The following is a 16,161-nucleotide window of genomic DNA, read 5'->3' as shown; positions in this document are numbered from 1 at the left end:
GCAGTTCAGGGGCCGGGGGTTCAATCCCCGCTGGGTATTTCACCTTCCCCCCCTGGAGTTTGAGGGTTCTCCCTAGGCCCGTGGGGGTTTTCTGCGGGAGCTGACAAATGACATAAGATGAAAAATCCCCAACCATCACAAGCTGTGTACACAAAATTCTTGGCTCGGCGCGTTTATTGACAAACATCGGCGTCCATTTACGACTCATGTCATTACGCGTGTTGACGATGATGACGAGGACAATCATCTCGACAAACTTGACGGGCGCCAAACGCAAACAAAGCGGCCGGGCCCGGAAATCAAGCTTTGATTTGCTCTCGTCGGCGGATGCGACGTGACGTTGTCGTCGTGACGACAACAAGTCAATATTTGCCCACGGGATGTGACGTCACCCGCCGGCCCCGCCCCCTAAACCCCTTTCGTCTCCATCGACGGGGACGGACGTCCAGTCTCGGCGTCCGTCGACTCCGACGATCGTCGGTACCCATGATCCGGCCTCAGCTCTCGTCCCAGAATTGCCGTCCCCTGGAGCCGGCGCGCTCCATCACCCCGACCGCCGCGGACCGCGACGCCGCCGAGAGGTCCGACACGAAGGACAGACGTCGGCCTGGGACGGGAAGAAGGGGGCGCGGCGTTAGCGGATTTCCCGCCCTCGGCGCGTTGGCCGGGGAACGTGGCTCCTTCTCCGCGGAGGATAAAGAATACGCTCACCTTCGTTCATCCAGAGGCTGCACTGATGCGACCTGAACTTGAGACCCAGCTCGCCTGAGGGGACACCGGCGACAAAAGGGGTCGGCGCGTGGACGGGCCAGCGGACGGATGGGCACCAACTCACCGTTGTGCTGGAATTCGGCGTGTCTCATTTGTCCTCGGATGACGTACGTCGGGGGCGGGACCGGAGAGGGACCCCGAGCCGGAGTCGGGGAGGGAGCCGGAGCCGAGCCGGGTCGCCGGCGGGAAGAGGCGGCGCGACAAGGCGTGGTGCCGACGCCGACGCTCCGCCTCTGCGCAGACGACAAGTAGACGAGCGGCCATTTGTCAGAAAAGCACCGACGACAGACATTAGGGCCACAGATTGGATCTTTTAAAAGGGTCAAGGGTCAAGTGTCACTCACCTGAAAGGCTTCTTCTGGAGACGCCGGACCTTCTCGGCCTTCCGTCCCGGACGTTTGGCGACGAGGCGGCGGCGGCGGACTTTCCGACCCGGAGGAGGAGGCGGAGATTCTGCGGACGGGACGGCATGTGAGAGGGGGGCTCGCTAGACCGCCGCCGACGAACGCCCGCCTCACCCGGCGAGATCCAGAGACTCCACGCGGGGCGTGAGGGCGGGGTCCGAGCGAGCGCTGCCGTCGGTGCTGGCCTCCCACAGGACGTTGAACTGGGACCTGAGCTGGCTCAGGTGATCCGGGAACAAGTTGGTACCCCAGTCCCGGCGCCGGTACCACGAGGCCTCCTTCCTCAACAGCGCCACCTGCGCAGCGGGCCAGCGTGGACGCGTCACACGCCGCCGGGGCATTTGTCGCCGGATGTGACCCCGATGAAGAAGCGGTTCCGAGAAGCGGCTCGGGGCTTCGAAGACTCTACAGAGTTCTGGTAAAAAGCCAGCGTGACCTCCGTGACCCCGATGCGCGCGACAGGAAGTCAACATGTGTCACCTCGCTTGACTAGGCGAGTCAACTTTGGGTGAAATAGAACAACAGGAAGATTCTTGGCGCGTTTGTCGCCTAAAAACGTTTTGGTTCTCGAGCAAGTGGGGTTGCCGGTGGCAACCAAATAAGTCCAAGCCCGGTGCCCTTGGTACACGGTCGATTGGTCGCCGGTCTTTTGGTCGCCCGGAAGGTTATTGATAATTACCATTTAAATCGTTGCTCAAATTCCCTAAATACAAAGTGCGAATGACTATTTAGTCCTACTTAATGCCTTATTAATTATTAGGCTAAAGAAAAGCTCCTAATTTCCCGGACTTTTATTGTTTTTTTTTGTTGGAGAACTTGTTAAGACCCTGACGGACGTCGCTTCTTAAAGGGACAGCGCATGTACACACAAACTCTTCTACACTCACACGTCGGCTCAGTGAAACTGCTCATGGCCATTGTTGGCTTTTATTGATGCGTAGACGTCTTGTTTTACCTTGTTTGGGCGCCGGTCTTTTGGTCGCGGTCGGGGCAACAAAAAGACCGGCGACCAAAAGACCGGTGACCAATCGACCGCACACGGGTGCCCTTAGTGATCTGGTATAAGCTCCAGCACTGGTTGGACATTTGGCGCGTCACCGACTCATCGAATCGCGCGAGTTTAGCGGCTAATCTCATTAACTCGGGTCTTTAGCTTCGGGGTCACGTGGCCACGGCGCACCTGAGGGGTCTCGTCGGCGCCCAGGCGCAGCGGAGTGGGAAAGTTGTCCTGGTATTCCGTCAGCTTCCGCCGTCGTCGCGGGAGCCGCGGCTCGGAGGGGGCTTCTCTGTGATGGGCGGGGTCACGGTGGCGCGGGGGCAGCATATTCTCCAACTCCTCCTTGGCTTTCTGATTTTTCTGCCAAAATCAAAGCCACCACGTCGGCCATGTTTTGCGGGCGGTTAGCGGTTAGCGGGCCGGCGGGCCTACCGTGCGGGTGTGAAAGCGCGGGAGCCTCGGGCGACGCTCCACGTGTTTACGCAGGCGGGGCTCGCGGGAGGGCAACGCGGCCTGGAAGCTGCGGCGGTACTCCGTTTCCGTGGCGATGGGGCGGGGTTGCGCCAGCTCCGGGAAGGGGTTGGTCTGCGTTTTCACCGAGACCGTCGGCGCCTTGGATTTCGTGGGGCGCATTCGGGACGTGTGGCCATCTTGGAGCACCTACAATAACAGCCACCACCCCAAACAAACAAACAAAAACAAACAGAACGCAATAAAATGAATGAATGGCAGACATCCAATCACGTAGTGTATACTACAAATGTGTATTTTCTTCACATGAACCACTTTAAGTACATTGAACACTCAAAATGTGGATCAAGAAAAGAATAGGAAGGAATTCGACAAAGAACGACGTCTAGCGGTCGTTCCGTGTACTGCAGCGCACCTGTTGCGCCCTCAGCAAAGGCGAGCGCGCGTCCAGGACGCATGTTGACGCTCGCCGCTCGTCCCCGCGTCCAACTCGCAGTCCCGCGTGCTCGCGTCTGGGGTCCTCGAGACCTTTGTCCATTCGACCTGAGCGAAAGACAAATGACAAAGACACTCGGCGAGAGCGTCAGACATGGGCCGAGGTGGCGCGTGTAGGTCTGCGCTGAAACCTGAGGGGGGCGCTGTTCTGCGAGCATCGGGTCGACTCTCGGAGCGATTTGTTGGGTGGACAAAAGAGCCGAATTTCTTCTGGGCAGCCCGGCTCTAATTGCAATTGTAATCACCGGTGCATACCTTGGTGGTGCGACCTGCATCCGACCGACCGCTTCGAGAAGGTCCCTCACTTCTCTCGTATTCGCTCTGAGGAACGACATGCAATTTTAGCCCTTCATCAGCAGGCCGACGAATGACAAGCGACCAACGCAGCCCATATTAATTAGCGAGCATTAAAAATGTGAGCGAGTGAGTAGCCGCAAGCTAGCTCATTAGCCGGCTAACACCGATTGTGGTCAGCGAGCTTCCTTTTTACCGTGAGAGTCATGACGCCGAGCCGGCGTCTCCGTCACCTTGGCAACCCCGAGTCGTCGTCGCTGGAGGAAAGACAGCAGAATGCGACGCAGAGCCAAATAAGGACAAGAGGTCGCGGGCGGCGTTGTCATGGCAGCAGACGCATTCGCGCATGCGCCCAGGAGTCCCGGAAGAGCTAAAAGCTCTTAAGCTCCCGCTTAATACTGCTTCCAAGCTAGCCGCGCTGGAGTAAGTTAGAGTCGTCTCGCAGTTCGAAAATTGCACCACTTTTTCTTGTTTTTATTGATTTAAGGCTTCGGAAGTTGAGACTTTACATTTGGCTTCACCTCCCCTGACCCCTCGCCCCCTCCCGCACACACTCGGGCAACACAAACGGAACCGGAAAACAGGCAAAAGTGCTTTTGAGAGCTCCGTTGCGAACATTCATGCAGTGGATCAAATCAAAGTGCATAACGGTTTGCATTAGCCTAGCCTAGCTTAAAGTAGCATAGCCTAGCCCAGCAGAGCACGACCAGTCCGTGAGGGGAGGGGCGCGGCCGCCGAGAGCCTCAAGTCAAGTTCGTGGGGAATTCCGCGGGGCGCCCTCTGGCGGCCACGCAACGGCAGCTCTTCGCATGCTGAAAAACAGGGCGCCTCCTGGAGGCCGAGAGGGAAAATGCTAGCATGCGACATGAAGAAACCCTCCAACACATTGTATGGAACTTGACAAATAACACACACACACACGCACGCACAGACGCCATTCGCAAATACACAAACCCGACACGCACGCGGAAAACTTCCGCATTTGCCCCCAAATTCACACAACTTGACCCAGCTGACCTCCACGCATCCACAAAGGCAGACGTTTAAAGACGGAAAAGGCTTTTAGTGGCTTCCGCAATCTCGTTTTTCGTCGACATCGAGTCGAAGCATCCGACACAAAAGTACGAGGCCCAAAGTGGAAGCAGCACAAGAATGTCGCCAGACACGGCGCGCGCACAAACACACACACACACGCACGCACTCATCCTAATGAACACACCAACCGACTCACATATGTTCCGCAGATAACGAATGTCCATAAACATGTGAATGATACAATCTGGACTCACGCATACATTGAGGAGTGGAACAGTGTGAGTCTGCTGTCCAAAGGCAACGTGTTAGCCACGAGCGGCGGCGGCCTTCAACACTTGCTAACGCCGCTAAATTTCCGAGCAACTTTTGTGGAAACGGAAAACGTTGCCGCTGCAGATTCGTGGCTAACGGAGCCGCACTTTACGTGCGAGCTAACCTGCTACATGCTAATAATAATGAAAAAGTACTAACCAACGTAGGCGATGTTAGTTGACGCTAAACGCAACGGGCTAACGGCAAAACCCACTGCTACGGCTGCATTGACGGCGACAGACGTCCGAGCGGGAGGGTGGCAACGGATGAACATTTGTCGGTTTGTTGCCGCACTCCCCCTTCAAATGGATTGGACTTCGACTGATGAGAACCGCTTTTGATTGGACGTCGATCGTCGTCAATGCAAAATGCACGAACGGAGCGATCGGAGCGATCGGAACGATAAACGTCGCGTCACCAGAGCAGTGCAGTTGGTCTGGGGAAAAAAAAAAGCAAAGAGCATGATGGGAATGGGGAAACATCCTGGCATCCCGTCCTCACGACAGTCATTTGGCGTTTGGTTTCCAAGGCAACAGAGGAGGAGCGAGACCAAGGACGGGGACGCGGTTGTCACGGCGACAAAGTTCCGACTGGACGACGAGAAGGTAGCCGGGGGGCGGGATCGTTGGAAGATGTCCTCTGATTGGTTGCTGGGTCCATGTCAGTCAGGTGGGCGCGACTGCAAAGACAACACGGGAAGCGCACGTTGGTGTTGGGACGCGTTAGCCGTTAGCCGCTAGACGCACGCACCCGCAGTCATTAGAGGAGCTGGCAGGTGGACTTTTTGCGGGCTCTCCCGGGCACTGGGCTCTTCCTGTTGATCTGCCTCACCAGGTCGTAGAAAATCTACAGGGAGGACCGGCGTCGACTGCTCAAACCATGTCATGGCGGCGCGCCCCCCAACCCCCCAACCCGCCAACCCGCTCACCTCGTTGACGTTGATCTTGCTCTTGGCGGACGTTTCCAGGAAGGCGCACGAGTTCCACTGGCGGGCCAGACCCACGCCGGACTCTTTGGCCACCACGCGCTCCACTTCCAGGTCACACTTGTTGCCCACCAGGATCATGGGAACCTGAAAGCCACAGAGCGGGTTTTTCCCAGCCGTTTCCCGAGACGGCCGTTCACGCGTGCGTGCGGGCGTACGTACGTCATCCGTGTCTTTCACGCGGAGGATCTGCTCCCGGAGGTCCTGGAGATCGTTGAAGGTGGACTGAGCCGTGATGGAGTAGACCAGGGCGAAGCCTTGACCGTTCTTCATGTAGAGGTCGCGCATGGCCGTGAATTGCTCCTGAAAGGAGCCGGATTAGCAAATGAGGCGGCGGCCTTCCACCGGAGCGCCCGCCCGCCGGCGGAAAAACGAGAGATCTTACCGTGCCCGCCGTGTCCAAAATCTCCAACATACACTGCTGGCAATCCACCTCCACTTGCTGCCGACACGCACAAAAACTTAGCGGTGGACGGCCAAAGAGCAAAGGCCGTTTGGGGCTCTTACCTTCCTGTAGGAATCTTCTATCGTGGGGTCGTACTTCTCCACAAAGATTCCCTGAACGAACTGCACCGTCTACGCGGGCAACGCAAATGAGTAAGAGGAAGTTGAGCTCCAAATCTCCGCTGCGCTCAGTTACCACGCGCCTCTTACCAGGGCAGACTTGCCGACGCCGCCGGATCCCAAAACCACCAGCTTGTATTCACGCATCTTGACTTACTGTCTGGAAGAAGGAGAAAATAAAAAAATAAAATGATGCGAACAAGCTAACGTAGCCATTTGCCAGCATCCTCTCGAGCGCGCATACCAGTCGTGCCTGGGGCGGCGGCGGCGTAACAAGACGCGACACGCGGGAGGGATAAGTCAAGGAGGGTTGCCGCGGCAACGAGCGCGTCCGTGTGTGCGTGTAAGCGTACGGCCATGATTGTGTGGATGTTGCGTCGTAATCAAGTTGGGGCGCGTCGCAGAATGTTGACTCGCTGATGCTGAACTACAAACGTAGCAAAGTCAACCAAGTCCAATTCGTTGGAAGGGGGCGGGATGGCATCCCTCCCCTCCCGCTTTGATTGGACGTTCAGCGCCGTCACTGGCAGCCAATGGCTGTAGCAGTCGTGAAGGTGTCATCTCGCGGGACCCTGAACGCCTCACGTGCACACACAGCCGACTAGGTGGGGTCGGTCCGTCAATACTATCGCGACGTGTTGGCGTGTCGTGGTCAAATTTGGGGCTCCAAATAAGACGGGCACATCGACCAAAAAAAAAAGACTTCCGGCCGACCAGAAGCTGTGGCAACATGACGGAAGTTGGGTGTTTCCGTGGCCGCCACGGGGAGCTTCTCCGGCCGGCCAGGTCTCGGTCTAGGCCCCCCGCAGAACGAGACGAAGAGAGGGGCGGTCCGCCATATTGTCAATAAAACCTAAAGCAAGGCTGGCTATTTGCCTGTCTTTCCTTCACATTGTCCGTCCGTCCGTCTGTCTGTTTCTCTACACGGCGACCCGCTTCCGCAAACCAGCCTTAGCTAGCCTCGGTCCGACCCTGCCTACCTCCCTCCCTCCCTCCCACCGGAGCCCAACCCGGTCCAAGTCGGCCGTGTGTCACAAGAAGTCGCGGTGTGTCGTATCACACATGACGCAAGGACGGCAAAAGTGGATAAAGTCAGGCAAGGGGGGGACGAAAAAAGAAGGAAAAAGGGCTCACCGTCATCCACTCGTCGGCTGTTGTGTGTCCCCCTTTCGCGCGACCACGGGCCGCTCCCTACTAGGCAGACGTCAAGGAAGAGACGAGAGGAAGTTGCGCACCCGCATCCGGTTTAGAACTTCAAAACAAGGGTCGCGCCGGAATCAGTGAAAGCCATCGAAAGTCTTTTACGGGGCCGAGTGGTAAAGTGACAAGTACAAAGGAGAAATGTTCACCATTTTCAGAAAGCGGGTAGTGATGAAAAACGAACGTCAGGATTGTTTCATTTTTGGTTAAAAAAAAACACATGAAAAGCTATCAGTGCCTAAATTTAAGAGATAACCCTATGGGCGATTTGGAATAGTAAACATACACAAATAAAGCGCTCAGTCTGTTGTAAAGCCACACCCAAACAGGAAGGAATCACCCGAAATAGCAACTTCCGTTTAAAGTTTAAACCATCGGACAGGAAGCTTCAACACAGGAAATAGAAAGTCAAAATGCAATAACGATGTTTGTAAAAAATAAATAAATATGACTTTTGCTTAATGGCAGTGGTATTACCATTTCTTTTTGTATATAGGTTGTTCTTTCCATTTCTACAGTATATATTCTTTTTATTTAGGCTTTTTTTTTTTTTTAAAAAGGGGATTGAAATTATAGAAATACTTGCCTAGCACATATCTTGCAGTTTTTTTTACATTATATCAGGAGCTAAGTTAAACCTCGATGTCAATGTCCAATCCATTTGAAAGGTTAATTCATCTACTAGAAGAGTTTTAATTTCCTTTTTAACAGTCGATGAGTGTAAATACACAACAAGCATGAAGGCAGGCAGAAATGGACCTTTATTTTTAATTCCCTCGGTTTCGGACACCATACAAGTGACAGAACCGGTCGGCCGACGTTACCGCCGGCGTCTGGTGGCACATCTGCCCAGACGCAACGCCGTTTCCTTCGCGGGCGAAAAGCCGGTTGAGGAAGGAGCTCCCCCGCTCCTCCAAAAACGACGAGAAGCGATAGAGAGAAACAAAAAAGGTAAATCCCACGGCTCAGGGGCACCAACAGCCCGTGATGAGTTCGGAGCGCGGAGGCGGCCAATCAGGTCACGGCACCTGTTCTCCATTTGGGAAGGAAGGAAGGACGGGGGGTTCAGGGGGGGACTTGGGGGTTCTGACCTTTTTTTTGTCCGCGATGGGCCACGTGACCTCTCCAAGCGCCGATTTCAGTGCAATGCATCATGGGAACGACCAATCGCTAGGAAATTGTCACTACGTGTCTTGTGTCTTGCGTATGTGTGCGTTGTCGTGGAAACATGCCGTGGGGTCGCTCCGTCGCCCCGTCGCGTTGCGGGCAGGCGTCCCTGCGTCCGTGGCGTCTAGCTGGTGTCCATGGACTCCATGTTGGCCGAAGTAGAATCCCTCTGGATGGAGTCGAAGATGGCGGCCAGCTCCTGATTGGACGAGATCTGCGACTGGAACTCCGACATGAGCGGCGACTTCTCGGCCTCGGGGATGGTCAGCAGCGCCACCACCGCCCGCATGGCCGAGCGCTTCAGCTCGTCCTGCTTCTCGAACTCCTGCTTCACCGAGTTGGCCTTCACCTGAAAGGGGGGGGGAAACTCATTTTGGGTGCCCGTCGATGTAGGTTGCAATTTAGCACCACCCAGTGGCTGGCGCGAGAAAATAGACACTCTTGTAGACCAGGGGTAGGGAACCTATGGCTCGGGAGCTAAACTGAGGTAAAAATATGGAAATTGTTGACGTTTTTCATTCGGCCTTTCTACATGCATACATGCATTGGTACTCATTGATTAGCAATAGCATGACAATGTTATGTCCAAAGAATTCAGACTTTGTATTTAAAAAAAGAGGTGAAATGACTAAAGAATGCACCCATTTCAGGTATTTGTACTTTTAAATTCTCAGTATGGCTCTCAATGAATAACATTTGAAAATATGATTTGTTTATGGCACTCTGTCAAAAAGGTTCCCGACCACTGTTGTAGACAATGGATTGAATTTGTATTTATTTCTTCATTGAATTGGATGCATATAATTTTCTTTTTGAAACCCCTATGGCTCCACCTCCGATTCTGACGGCCATACCTTGGTGGTGCAGGTGGCTCTGAGGGGCTCCACCAGACGGTCCAGCCTCTGCAGGACGGCGCTGGGACAGAGCGATGACAGGCGGGCCAGCATCAAGAAGGTCAGCATCTACGAGAGAGAGAGAGAGCACGTCAAACAGACGCACGCATGCCCGCCCGCCGACCCAACCCACCTTGATGTCGTAGTGGTCCTTGAGGCCGTCCTCCACGTGGTTGAGGAAGGTGAAGATGTCGATGCGGTCCAGGCAGCTGTCCAGCAGCGTGTACATGCACTCGAAGGCTGCCTTGCGGAGGTCCAGCCCGTCGTCCACCGTGTGCTTGAACGGGCCCATCTCCACCTGCGCGCCGCCGCCGGAACACCCTTGAGCGCCCTCCCGCGGAACCCCGCGCTCGAAGCCAGTCGGTTAAGGTTTGCTCACCTCTCGTATCAGCTCCTTTCGCACTTTGGTCTCGTTGTATAGCTGCGGCAGAACCGAGTCGAGGAGCTCCCGGATGAGGCTGGGCTTGTTGTGGGCCGCCGAGTTGAACGTCACCAGGGCCACGCGCCGCACGTTCAGGTCGGGGTCTTCCAGCGTCTTCAGGAAGTCGCCTGTCGGCCAATTTTTTTTTTTTTTTTTAAATATCATTGCGAGGTCCTGCCCACGCCCCGCCTCCGCCACGTACCTATGCAGTTCTTGAGCAGGGGGTCGATGGGCTGCGGCTGGTCCGAGATGGTGAACTTGACGGCCGTCACCACCGAGCTCCGAGCGTAAGACGAGCCTGCGGCGGCGATTTGGTGAGCGGAGCGCCCGCCGTCGCCGCCTTTGCCGCCTTTGCCCCCGCCACATTTTTGAGACGCCTACGCACCCGAGAGCAGGTAGCCCTTAAGGCGCGGCAGCAACGTCTCGGGGTTGATGAGCGTGAGCTTCCCCAAGCACTCGGCCACCACGTTGCGCGTTCCCTCCTCCTGACACTCGCAGTGCTTGAGGAGCAGCGTCCAGACGGACTCCACGTACGGCTTCAAGCCGGACACCGACGCCGAGCCTGAGGGCGCCGCGGCGCGGATTGGAGAGATGAAAGCCAAAAGATGAGGCGGCGTACTCACTGATGATCTCCTTGAGCGAGTGGAGCAGCAAGTACTGGCGCTTGGACGAGGAGATTTCCTGCAGGACGAAGGGAAGGTATTCGGGAAGGTTCCCCACGGCGATGCTGCCCAGCGCGTACGACGCCGCCGACTTGACCTGACGGACGGCAAGCGGGTGAACGACGGCGGCTGCTGCTGCTGAAACGCGCTCGCCCCGCTTGAATTGGTCTCAAGTGGGCCGTGAGATGACGCCAAATTTCAAGGCGCTTGGAAAAGACGCTTCCGGGATGGCGGCACGGATCGGACGCACCTCCTCGCTGGAGGACGAGAAGGCGTCCAGGATGACGGTCTTGAGCTCCGGCTGGCCGCTGAGGTCCACGTGGTGGCCCACCTCGCCCAGGGAGAGGAGCGCCAGCAGCCTGATGGAGTCGGTGGATCGGCTATTTTTCACGTCCTGGCGGGCGCGAGAGCAGGCGTGAGCGGCGATGCCGGCGTGCGGGCGGTTTGCGCCTCCGCCCACGCACGCACCTGTATGAACTGGCCGACCACGGCCGGGCCCTCGTCCGGACACGCCCTGGTGAGCGCGGCCACGCATTTGGCGATGGAGCAGTAAGCCTGCTTGTGGGGCAGCACGGTGCTCTGCGAGTAAACCGGACCCGTCAGCATCCTCAGAAGGTCCATGTAGCCCAAACCGGGCGTGTCTGTGGACACCAGCGCCTGTAAAAGGGCACACCAAAAGGCTCCTGACTCCCGAGTGGCTCCTCCTCTCTGGGAAAGGCCGGCGGGGCGGGGCGTACCTGGTAAAAGTCCAACATGGCGGCGAGAGCGCCCCCCTGCAGCAACGGCGAGCGGACCAGCGCGATGAGCTGGGTCAGGATGTTGTCGCCGCTCAGCTGCCCCAGCAGCGAGGGGTGCGTGACGGCCAGCGTGGACAGGAAGCTCAGCGCCATCTGCGACACGTGCATGTCGCTCTCCGAGATCAGCGGCGGCAGCTCGGCCAGCACCGCGTCCACCATGGCCGGCGTTACCGCCGAGCTGGGCGGGCCCAGAAAAAAAAAAGAATAATACTCAGCGGACCTGCTCCGAGCGTCGGTCGGTTGCCCTTTTATTTTTTTGTTACCTGTAGTTCCTGAGCAGGATGTCCAGGGCGGCCAGCGTGCAGAGCTTGAGCGCTCGCTGGTTCTTGCGCAAGAAGGAGGCCAGGATGGGGATGGCGTCGGGCAGCACGGGGCGCAGGTCGATTTTCAGCGGCGAGCCGGCGATCAGCGTCAAAGCTTTATCGGGGGGGGGGGGGAAAGCCACAAAAGCCAAACGGGTCAAAACCAGCTTCCCGTACGGGGGTTCCGTCGACGGTCACCTTTCACGGTGGTGAGCCGGGTGATCTCGTTCTTCAGGCGTTCCAGAAAGATGGAGAGCGTTCCGCGGAGCTCGGCGGGAAGACGGTCGCCTGTCACGGCGACGGCAAGTTGGGGCGGAAGGATTCTCGGGACAGGCTCGCGCCCGTCGGGACCGGCGCGGGCCTACCTAGATTGCAGATGATCTGTCCCATGCAGGAAATGGCGCGTTCTTTGACTTCCTGGTCAATGTCGGCGGCTTTCAGGCGGCGGACGGTGCAGCCGAACAGGTCGTCGATGTAGGGGGAGGGGTCGAAGCTTTCCGAGGGGTCGTCCAGGGGTCTGATGACCTGTCGGACGTGGGGGTTGAGACGCGAAGGGGGGGACGGTGGGGACGGAGACGGGCGCTGCCGACCTTGACCAGCTGCTGCGTGACCAGCAGCGCCTCCGAGGTGATCTTGTAGAAGGGGTCCCCCACGCACGCCACCACCGGCGGGACCAGGGCAGGCACGTGCGCGTGGAAGGCGTGGGCGGGGTGCGTGACCATGATGACGTGGAGACACGCCAGCGCGTCGATCTTCAGGTTGGAGCTGCTCGATTTGTCGTTGAGCGAGAAGATGATGCCTGGGGGAGAAAAAAAAATGGCCGTCGTCGGATGGTCCGCGCCGGCGGGGGTGTTGCGGTGTGCGCCGAGTCTGACCTGGCACGAGCACGGGGATGTGTTGCGTCAGGGCGCCCGGGAGCACGTTGACCAGTTCTGTCAGCATGTTGAAGCAGCATTGGCGCGTTTTGACGCTCTTCTCCTTCAGCTGCTTGTGGAGCGCCTTCACGATGATGGCCACCTGAGGGGGACGCCGCACACACGCCGTGTCACCAAAAGCCCACCCTCCGAGGCACCCGCCGTCCGACGGGGTCACCTGACTCTGCAGCATGGTTAGGGGCGTGTCCCCCTGCTCCATGGCGTCAGGGTCGGCCAGCCAGCTCTGAGCGGGCCGCGTCTGCTTCAGCAGCGACAGGTAGGCGTGGAAGACGTCCGCCTTCACGTTCTCCTCCCTTTCCTAGAGACGGACGCGAGCACGGGTGAGATAGCTCGCTCGTACGCCGCCGCCGCCGCCGAGGCGTTACCTTGAAGCGGCAGACCAGCGCGGGGGAAATCGAGCGGTAGAACTCGGGCAGCATCTCGTGCCGCGTGGAGACCACGGCGTCCAAGCACTTGGCCGCCGCTCGCCGGACCTTCCAGCTCATGTCGTCGTCGTCGCTGTACTCGTCGTCGCTGCCTGAAGCCGCCGGAGGAAAAGCCACGGCTCTTCGTTTAGCCCCCCCCAAAAAAGAGCGCGAAACCACGCGCACGCCCACCCGCACGCACGCCACCTTGGTAATCTTCGTCGTTTTGCTCGGCATCCATGGCGTTGTCGTCCTCGTCTTCGTCGTCAAAGTTGTAGTTGGGGTCGTAGGTCAGGTAACGCAAGCAGATGGAGATGACGGTGGGCACGTGGGCGTACACTTCTTTCGGACACCTGAGCCCAGCCACTTTGGGTGAGCGCGGCGCGCATCGCGGCGGGCGTGCACATGTGGCATACCGTCTCACGAAGGACTCAAAGGCCTGGATGCAGTACTCCCTCAGCTCGTCGTCGTCCACGTTGCAGAATTTGACCACCAGCGGGATGATCTTCTCCAGGTACTCGCCTGTGCCCACGGGCAAAATGCGGCATTGGCGTTAGCACGGCGCCATTGGCGTTAGCACGGCGCCATTGGCGTTAGCGCGTCTCACCGATCCGGTGGCCGGCCTGCCGGCTGATGGCGGCCGTGCACTGGATGTACGTCCTGGTGGTGGACATGTTGTCGTTGCGGCCCAGCTCGCTCAGCAGGTGCTCAATGAGGTCGATGAAGACCAGGTTGCCACAGGACATGACCAGGTGGCCCAGCGCCATGATGGTCCGCTGGGGGAAGGGCGGACGGCGGTTAGCGTGAGGGTATAGGAATAGGAGAGTTACGTTGGTATTATGGCATTGACACTACCCCAGCGCCTTATAATCTTTTGTTTTTCATCACACTCTTTTGCATGGATTTTCTCATTGATACTCATTGATTAGCAACAACGTAACAATGTTGTCAAAAGAATTCAAAGACTTTTTGTACTTTAAAAGTGGTGACGTGACTAAAAAAGGCACACATTTTCATGTATGTTGACTTTTCAATTGTGATTATGGCTCTCAAGGATTAACATTTAAAAAATATGAATTGTTTATGGCTCTTTCCATCAAAAAGTTTCCCAACCCCTGCCCTAAACCCTGGTCTTACCTTCCTGACGGCCAGCCTGGGCGAAGTGAGCTGAGGAAGGAGGCAGCCGAGGATGGACGGATGGAAGTTGACCAGCAACCCCCCCTGTCTGAAAGGCGAGACGCACGGGCTCAGCGGCGAGCGGGGGCCGGGCGTCGACCGCCCGTCCGTCCTTACCTGCAGAGCATGTCGGCCATGATGTCCAGCGCCTCCAGCTGCACCGACACATCTTCCTGTTTGGCGATGGCGCTGGTCAGACGTCCCGTGATCTTCTTGCACACGCTGGCGGCCAGGGCCGAGCCTGCGGTCGGAAGGCGCGCGGGGCGCGTCAGGCACGGGCGGGCATCCCGGCGGCGAGCGGCGAGCGGCTCACCCACCGCTGGACGCCGGCGGCAGCTCCCCGATGACCGTCTTGAGCCCGATGGACGAGATGTCTCGGAGCTGCTCTTTGTCGGAAAGCATGTTGGTGCACAGCGTGTCCACGATGGTCTCCACCTGGTACTCCTTCACCTTGCTCACCAGCGGGCCCAGGCTGACCACCCCCAAACCAGCCCGCGATTATTCCCAACGGCGTCCACCGCCGCGTCCCCCGCTCCCGCCTCGGCGTTACCACTTGACGGCCAGGTTCTGAACTTCGCCGTTCTTGTCCTCCAGCAGCTTGAGAATCATCCTCACCACCTGCCCACGGCAACGACACAGAGGTTACGGCGCCCCGTTTCCCAGCGGGCGAGCGTCGCCCTCGGAGGAGTCGCACCTTCCTCTCGCTGTCGTCGTCCAGTTTGATGGAATCTTTTTGCAGTTCTGTCATCAGGTCATTGGTGGCCATGAACCTGCGGACGGCGACCAATCACGTCATTGCGCACCCGCGAGCGAGCGGAACGCTGGCAGCCATGGACGACGAGAGACGTCCGACCCATTTGCCACTTCAAACGGGTGGGAATGTCAAACACATTTAAAGAGATGAGAAGAGCCGCGCGTCTGTGATCGTCATTGGCAGTGGAAAAAGTTAATTTAGTGGGCACAGATACTGACGGCTTTGAGGCTGCCTATGTGACGTCATGAGACGGCGCATACAAACTGCAGCTGCTAGCAAGTTAGCTGATAGCATGACCCAAGTTGCATTGAGTGCGACAGCCAGGCTAAATGCTAACTCCCACGACGTGACGGCTAAACAAACCCCCGCAAGGACAGCCCAATTTCGGGTGGTCACGCCCGAGCCACCTCCGCCGTCCAAAGTCTTTTACGCCTCGGTCATTTGTTGAGGCCGACGACGTGACGACGTTCAGACAGGTGGCTACGTGCTAACATGCTAAGGCCTGCTACATGCGAGTCGTGCCGTGTTTGGCGTCCGGCTCCGGGCTTCTATTAGGCGCGTGCGGGGTGGCTCAACCACGCGAGGCTCCGACGTGAGCTAGCGGGCAATTTACCTGAAATCTTTGTCGCTGGAGGTCATTTTCTCCAACAGGTTGGAGATGTGATACGAGGCGCTCGCCATGTCGCTGCTCCTCTCTAGCTGGTCCTGCGTGCCTGGCTGGCTGCCTGCCTGCCTGCCTGCCTGACTGCGTGTGTGCGTGTTCCGGTTCCGAGTCTTATGATAATATTTGCCTCCGTTCGTGGTTTTTGGGTGCGCTGTCCGGGTTTACTTCTGCCTTTGTTGTTTTTTGGGGCTTTGTTTGTTGGTTACAACGGCGGCCTGCTGAACATTGGTGCGTTTTCAATCTTTTAATGGAACGCCCGTTGTCATTGTGGAGGGGCGGGGTTAAGCCACTGGACGCTGCCTGCCTGACTGCCTGCCTGCAATGGACACAAATATTTAGACAGTCGTACATGACGTGAAAGGGGACAAGACTTGGTGCATCCGCGGTTTCGGAGACGAATAACAGGATTTGGGTTCGAGTCTGAACTCAGACCGCCTATCCCTGACTGTAACTACAAG

The 16,161-nt window shown here is 57.5% G+C and overlaps 3 protein-coding genes across 5 annotated transcripts; all 3 read right to left on the bottom strand.

Moving 5' to 3' along the window:
• Positions 1–147: 147 nt before the first annotated feature.
• Positions 148–4,329, bottom strand: mdm1 (Mdm1 nuclear protein). 3 transcript variants are annotated; one of them, XM_077593829.1, is made up of 10 exons: positions 3,629–4,329; positions 3,270–3,459; positions 3,059–3,186; positions 2,605–2,832; positions 2,356–2,532; positions 1,290–1,471; positions 1,116–1,224; positions 836–1,004; positions 712–765; positions 148–607 (listed from the first exon to the last, which is right to left on the bottom strand). In XM_077593829.1, exons 3-10 carry the CDS (start codon positions 3,179–3,181, stop codon positions 498–500), a joined length of 1,152 nt encoding a protein of 383 aa, XP_077449955.1. In that variant the 5' UTR covers positions 3,182–3,186; positions 3,270–3,459; positions 3,629–4,329; the 3' UTR covers positions 148–497. The 3 variants fall into 3 exon arrangements, with proteins under 3 accessions (XP_077449955.1, XP_077449953.1, XP_077449954.1); XM_077593827.1 differs by having other exon boundaries at positions 712–1,004; XM_077593828.1 differs by lacking the exon at positions 3,629–4,329 and having other exon boundaries at positions 712–1,004; positions 3,270–3,622.
• A 145-nt stretch (positions 4,330–4,474) lies between these two features.
• On the bottom strand, positions 4,475–7,834 carry LOC144068907 (ras-related protein Rap-1b). Its single transcript, XM_077593830.1, has 9 exons — positions 7,678–7,834; positions 7,463–7,580; positions 6,419–6,488; positions 6,272–6,340; positions 6,150–6,206; positions 5,927–6,067; positions 5,708–5,851; positions 5,530–5,625; positions 4,475–5,458 (listed from the first exon to the last, which is right to left on the bottom strand). Exons 3-8 carry the CDS (start codon positions 6,473–6,475, stop codon positions 5,539–5,541), a joined length of 555 nt encoding a protein of 184 aa, XP_077449956.1. The 5' UTR covers positions 6,476–6,488; positions 7,463–7,580; positions 7,678–7,834; the 3' UTR covers positions 4,475–5,458; positions 5,530–5,538.
• Positions 7,835–8,271: 437 nt separating this feature from the next.
• cand1 (cullin-associated and neddylation-dissociated 1) lies at positions 8,272–16,006 on the bottom strand. The gene is made up of 26 exons (XM_077594056.1): positions 15,653–16,006; positions 14,980–15,055; positions 14,836–14,903; positions 14,603–14,757; positions 14,403–14,526; positions 14,247–14,334; positions 13,717–13,885; positions 13,526–13,631; positions 13,317–13,462; positions 13,071–13,222; positions 12,863–13,003; positions 12,646–12,787; positions 12,361–12,569; positions 12,136–12,295; positions 11,969–12,058; positions 11,732–11,885; positions 11,409–11,646; positions 11,140–11,328; positions 10,922–11,065; positions 10,633–10,768; positions 10,395–10,571; positions 10,212–10,307; positions 9,968–10,137; positions 9,722–9,886; positions 9,550–9,657; positions 8,272–9,044 (listed from the first exon to the last, which is right to left on the bottom strand). Exons 1-26 carry the CDS (start codon positions 15,718–15,720, stop codon positions 8,820–8,822), a joined length of 3,696 nt encoding a protein of 1,231 aa, XP_077450182.1. The 5' UTR covers positions 15,721–16,006; the 3' UTR covers positions 8,272–8,819.
• Between the last annotated feature and the right edge of the window lie 155 nt (positions 16,007–16,161).

Source organism: Stigmatopora argus, chromosome 23, assembly GCF_051989625.1.
Source record: "Stigmatopora argus isolate UIUO_Sarg chromosome 23, RoL_Sarg_1.0, whole genome shotgun sequence".
In the NCBI taxonomy this organism is placed as follows: Eukaryota; Metazoa; Chordata; class Actinopteri; order Syngnathiformes; family Syngnathidae; genus Stigmatopora; species Stigmatopora argus.
Note: the sequence above shows the minus strand (reverse complement) of the source record. Positions and strands in the feature narration are given on the sequence as shown.

What these genes read in the sequence shown, in the direction of transcription:
- mdm1 (XM_077593827.1), bottom strand. Translation starts at nt 3,181, where the DNA reads ATGGACAAAGGTCTCGAGGACCCCAGACGCGAGCACGCGGGACTGCGA. An exon ending in GAGTCTCTGGATCTCGCCGG is followed by an intron (nt 1,225 to 1,289) that starts GTGAGGCGGGCG and finishes TCCCGTCCGCAG; the next exon opens with AATCTCCGCCTCCTCCTCCG. An exon ending in CAGCCTCTGGATGAACGAAG is followed by an intron (nt 608 to 711) that starts GTGAGCGTATTC and finishes TTCCCGTCCCAG; the next exon opens with GCCGACGTCTGTCCTTCGTG.
- LOC144068907 (XM_077593830.1), bottom strand. Translation starts at nt 6,475, where the DNA reads ATGCGTGAATACAAGCTGGTGGTTTTGGGATCCGGCGGCGTCGGCAAG. An exon ending in GCGTGAAAGACACGGATGAC is followed by an intron (nt 5,852 to 5,926) that starts GTACGTACGCCC and finishes TGTGGCTTTCAG; the next exon opens with GTTCCCATGATCCTGGTGGG. An exon ending in GCAAGATCAACGTCAACGAG is followed by an intron (nt 5,626 to 5,707) that starts GTGAGCGGGTTG and finishes TCCTCCCTGTAG; the next exon opens with ATTTTCTACGACCTGGTGAG.
- cand1 (XM_077594056.1), bottom strand. Translation starts at nt 15,720, where the DNA reads ATGGCGAGCGCCTCGTATCACATCTCCAACCTGTTGGAGAAAATGACC. An exon ending in CCGGCTCACCACCGTGAAAG is followed by an intron (nt 11,886 to 11,968) that starts GTGACCGTCGAC and finishes CCCCCGATAAAG; the next exon opens with CTTTGACGCTGATCGCCGGC. An exon ending in TGGTCGGCCAGTTCATACAG is followed by an intron (nt 11,066 to 11,139) that starts GTGCGTGCGTGG and finishes CGCGCCCGCCAG; the next exon opens with GACGTGAAAAATAGCCGATC.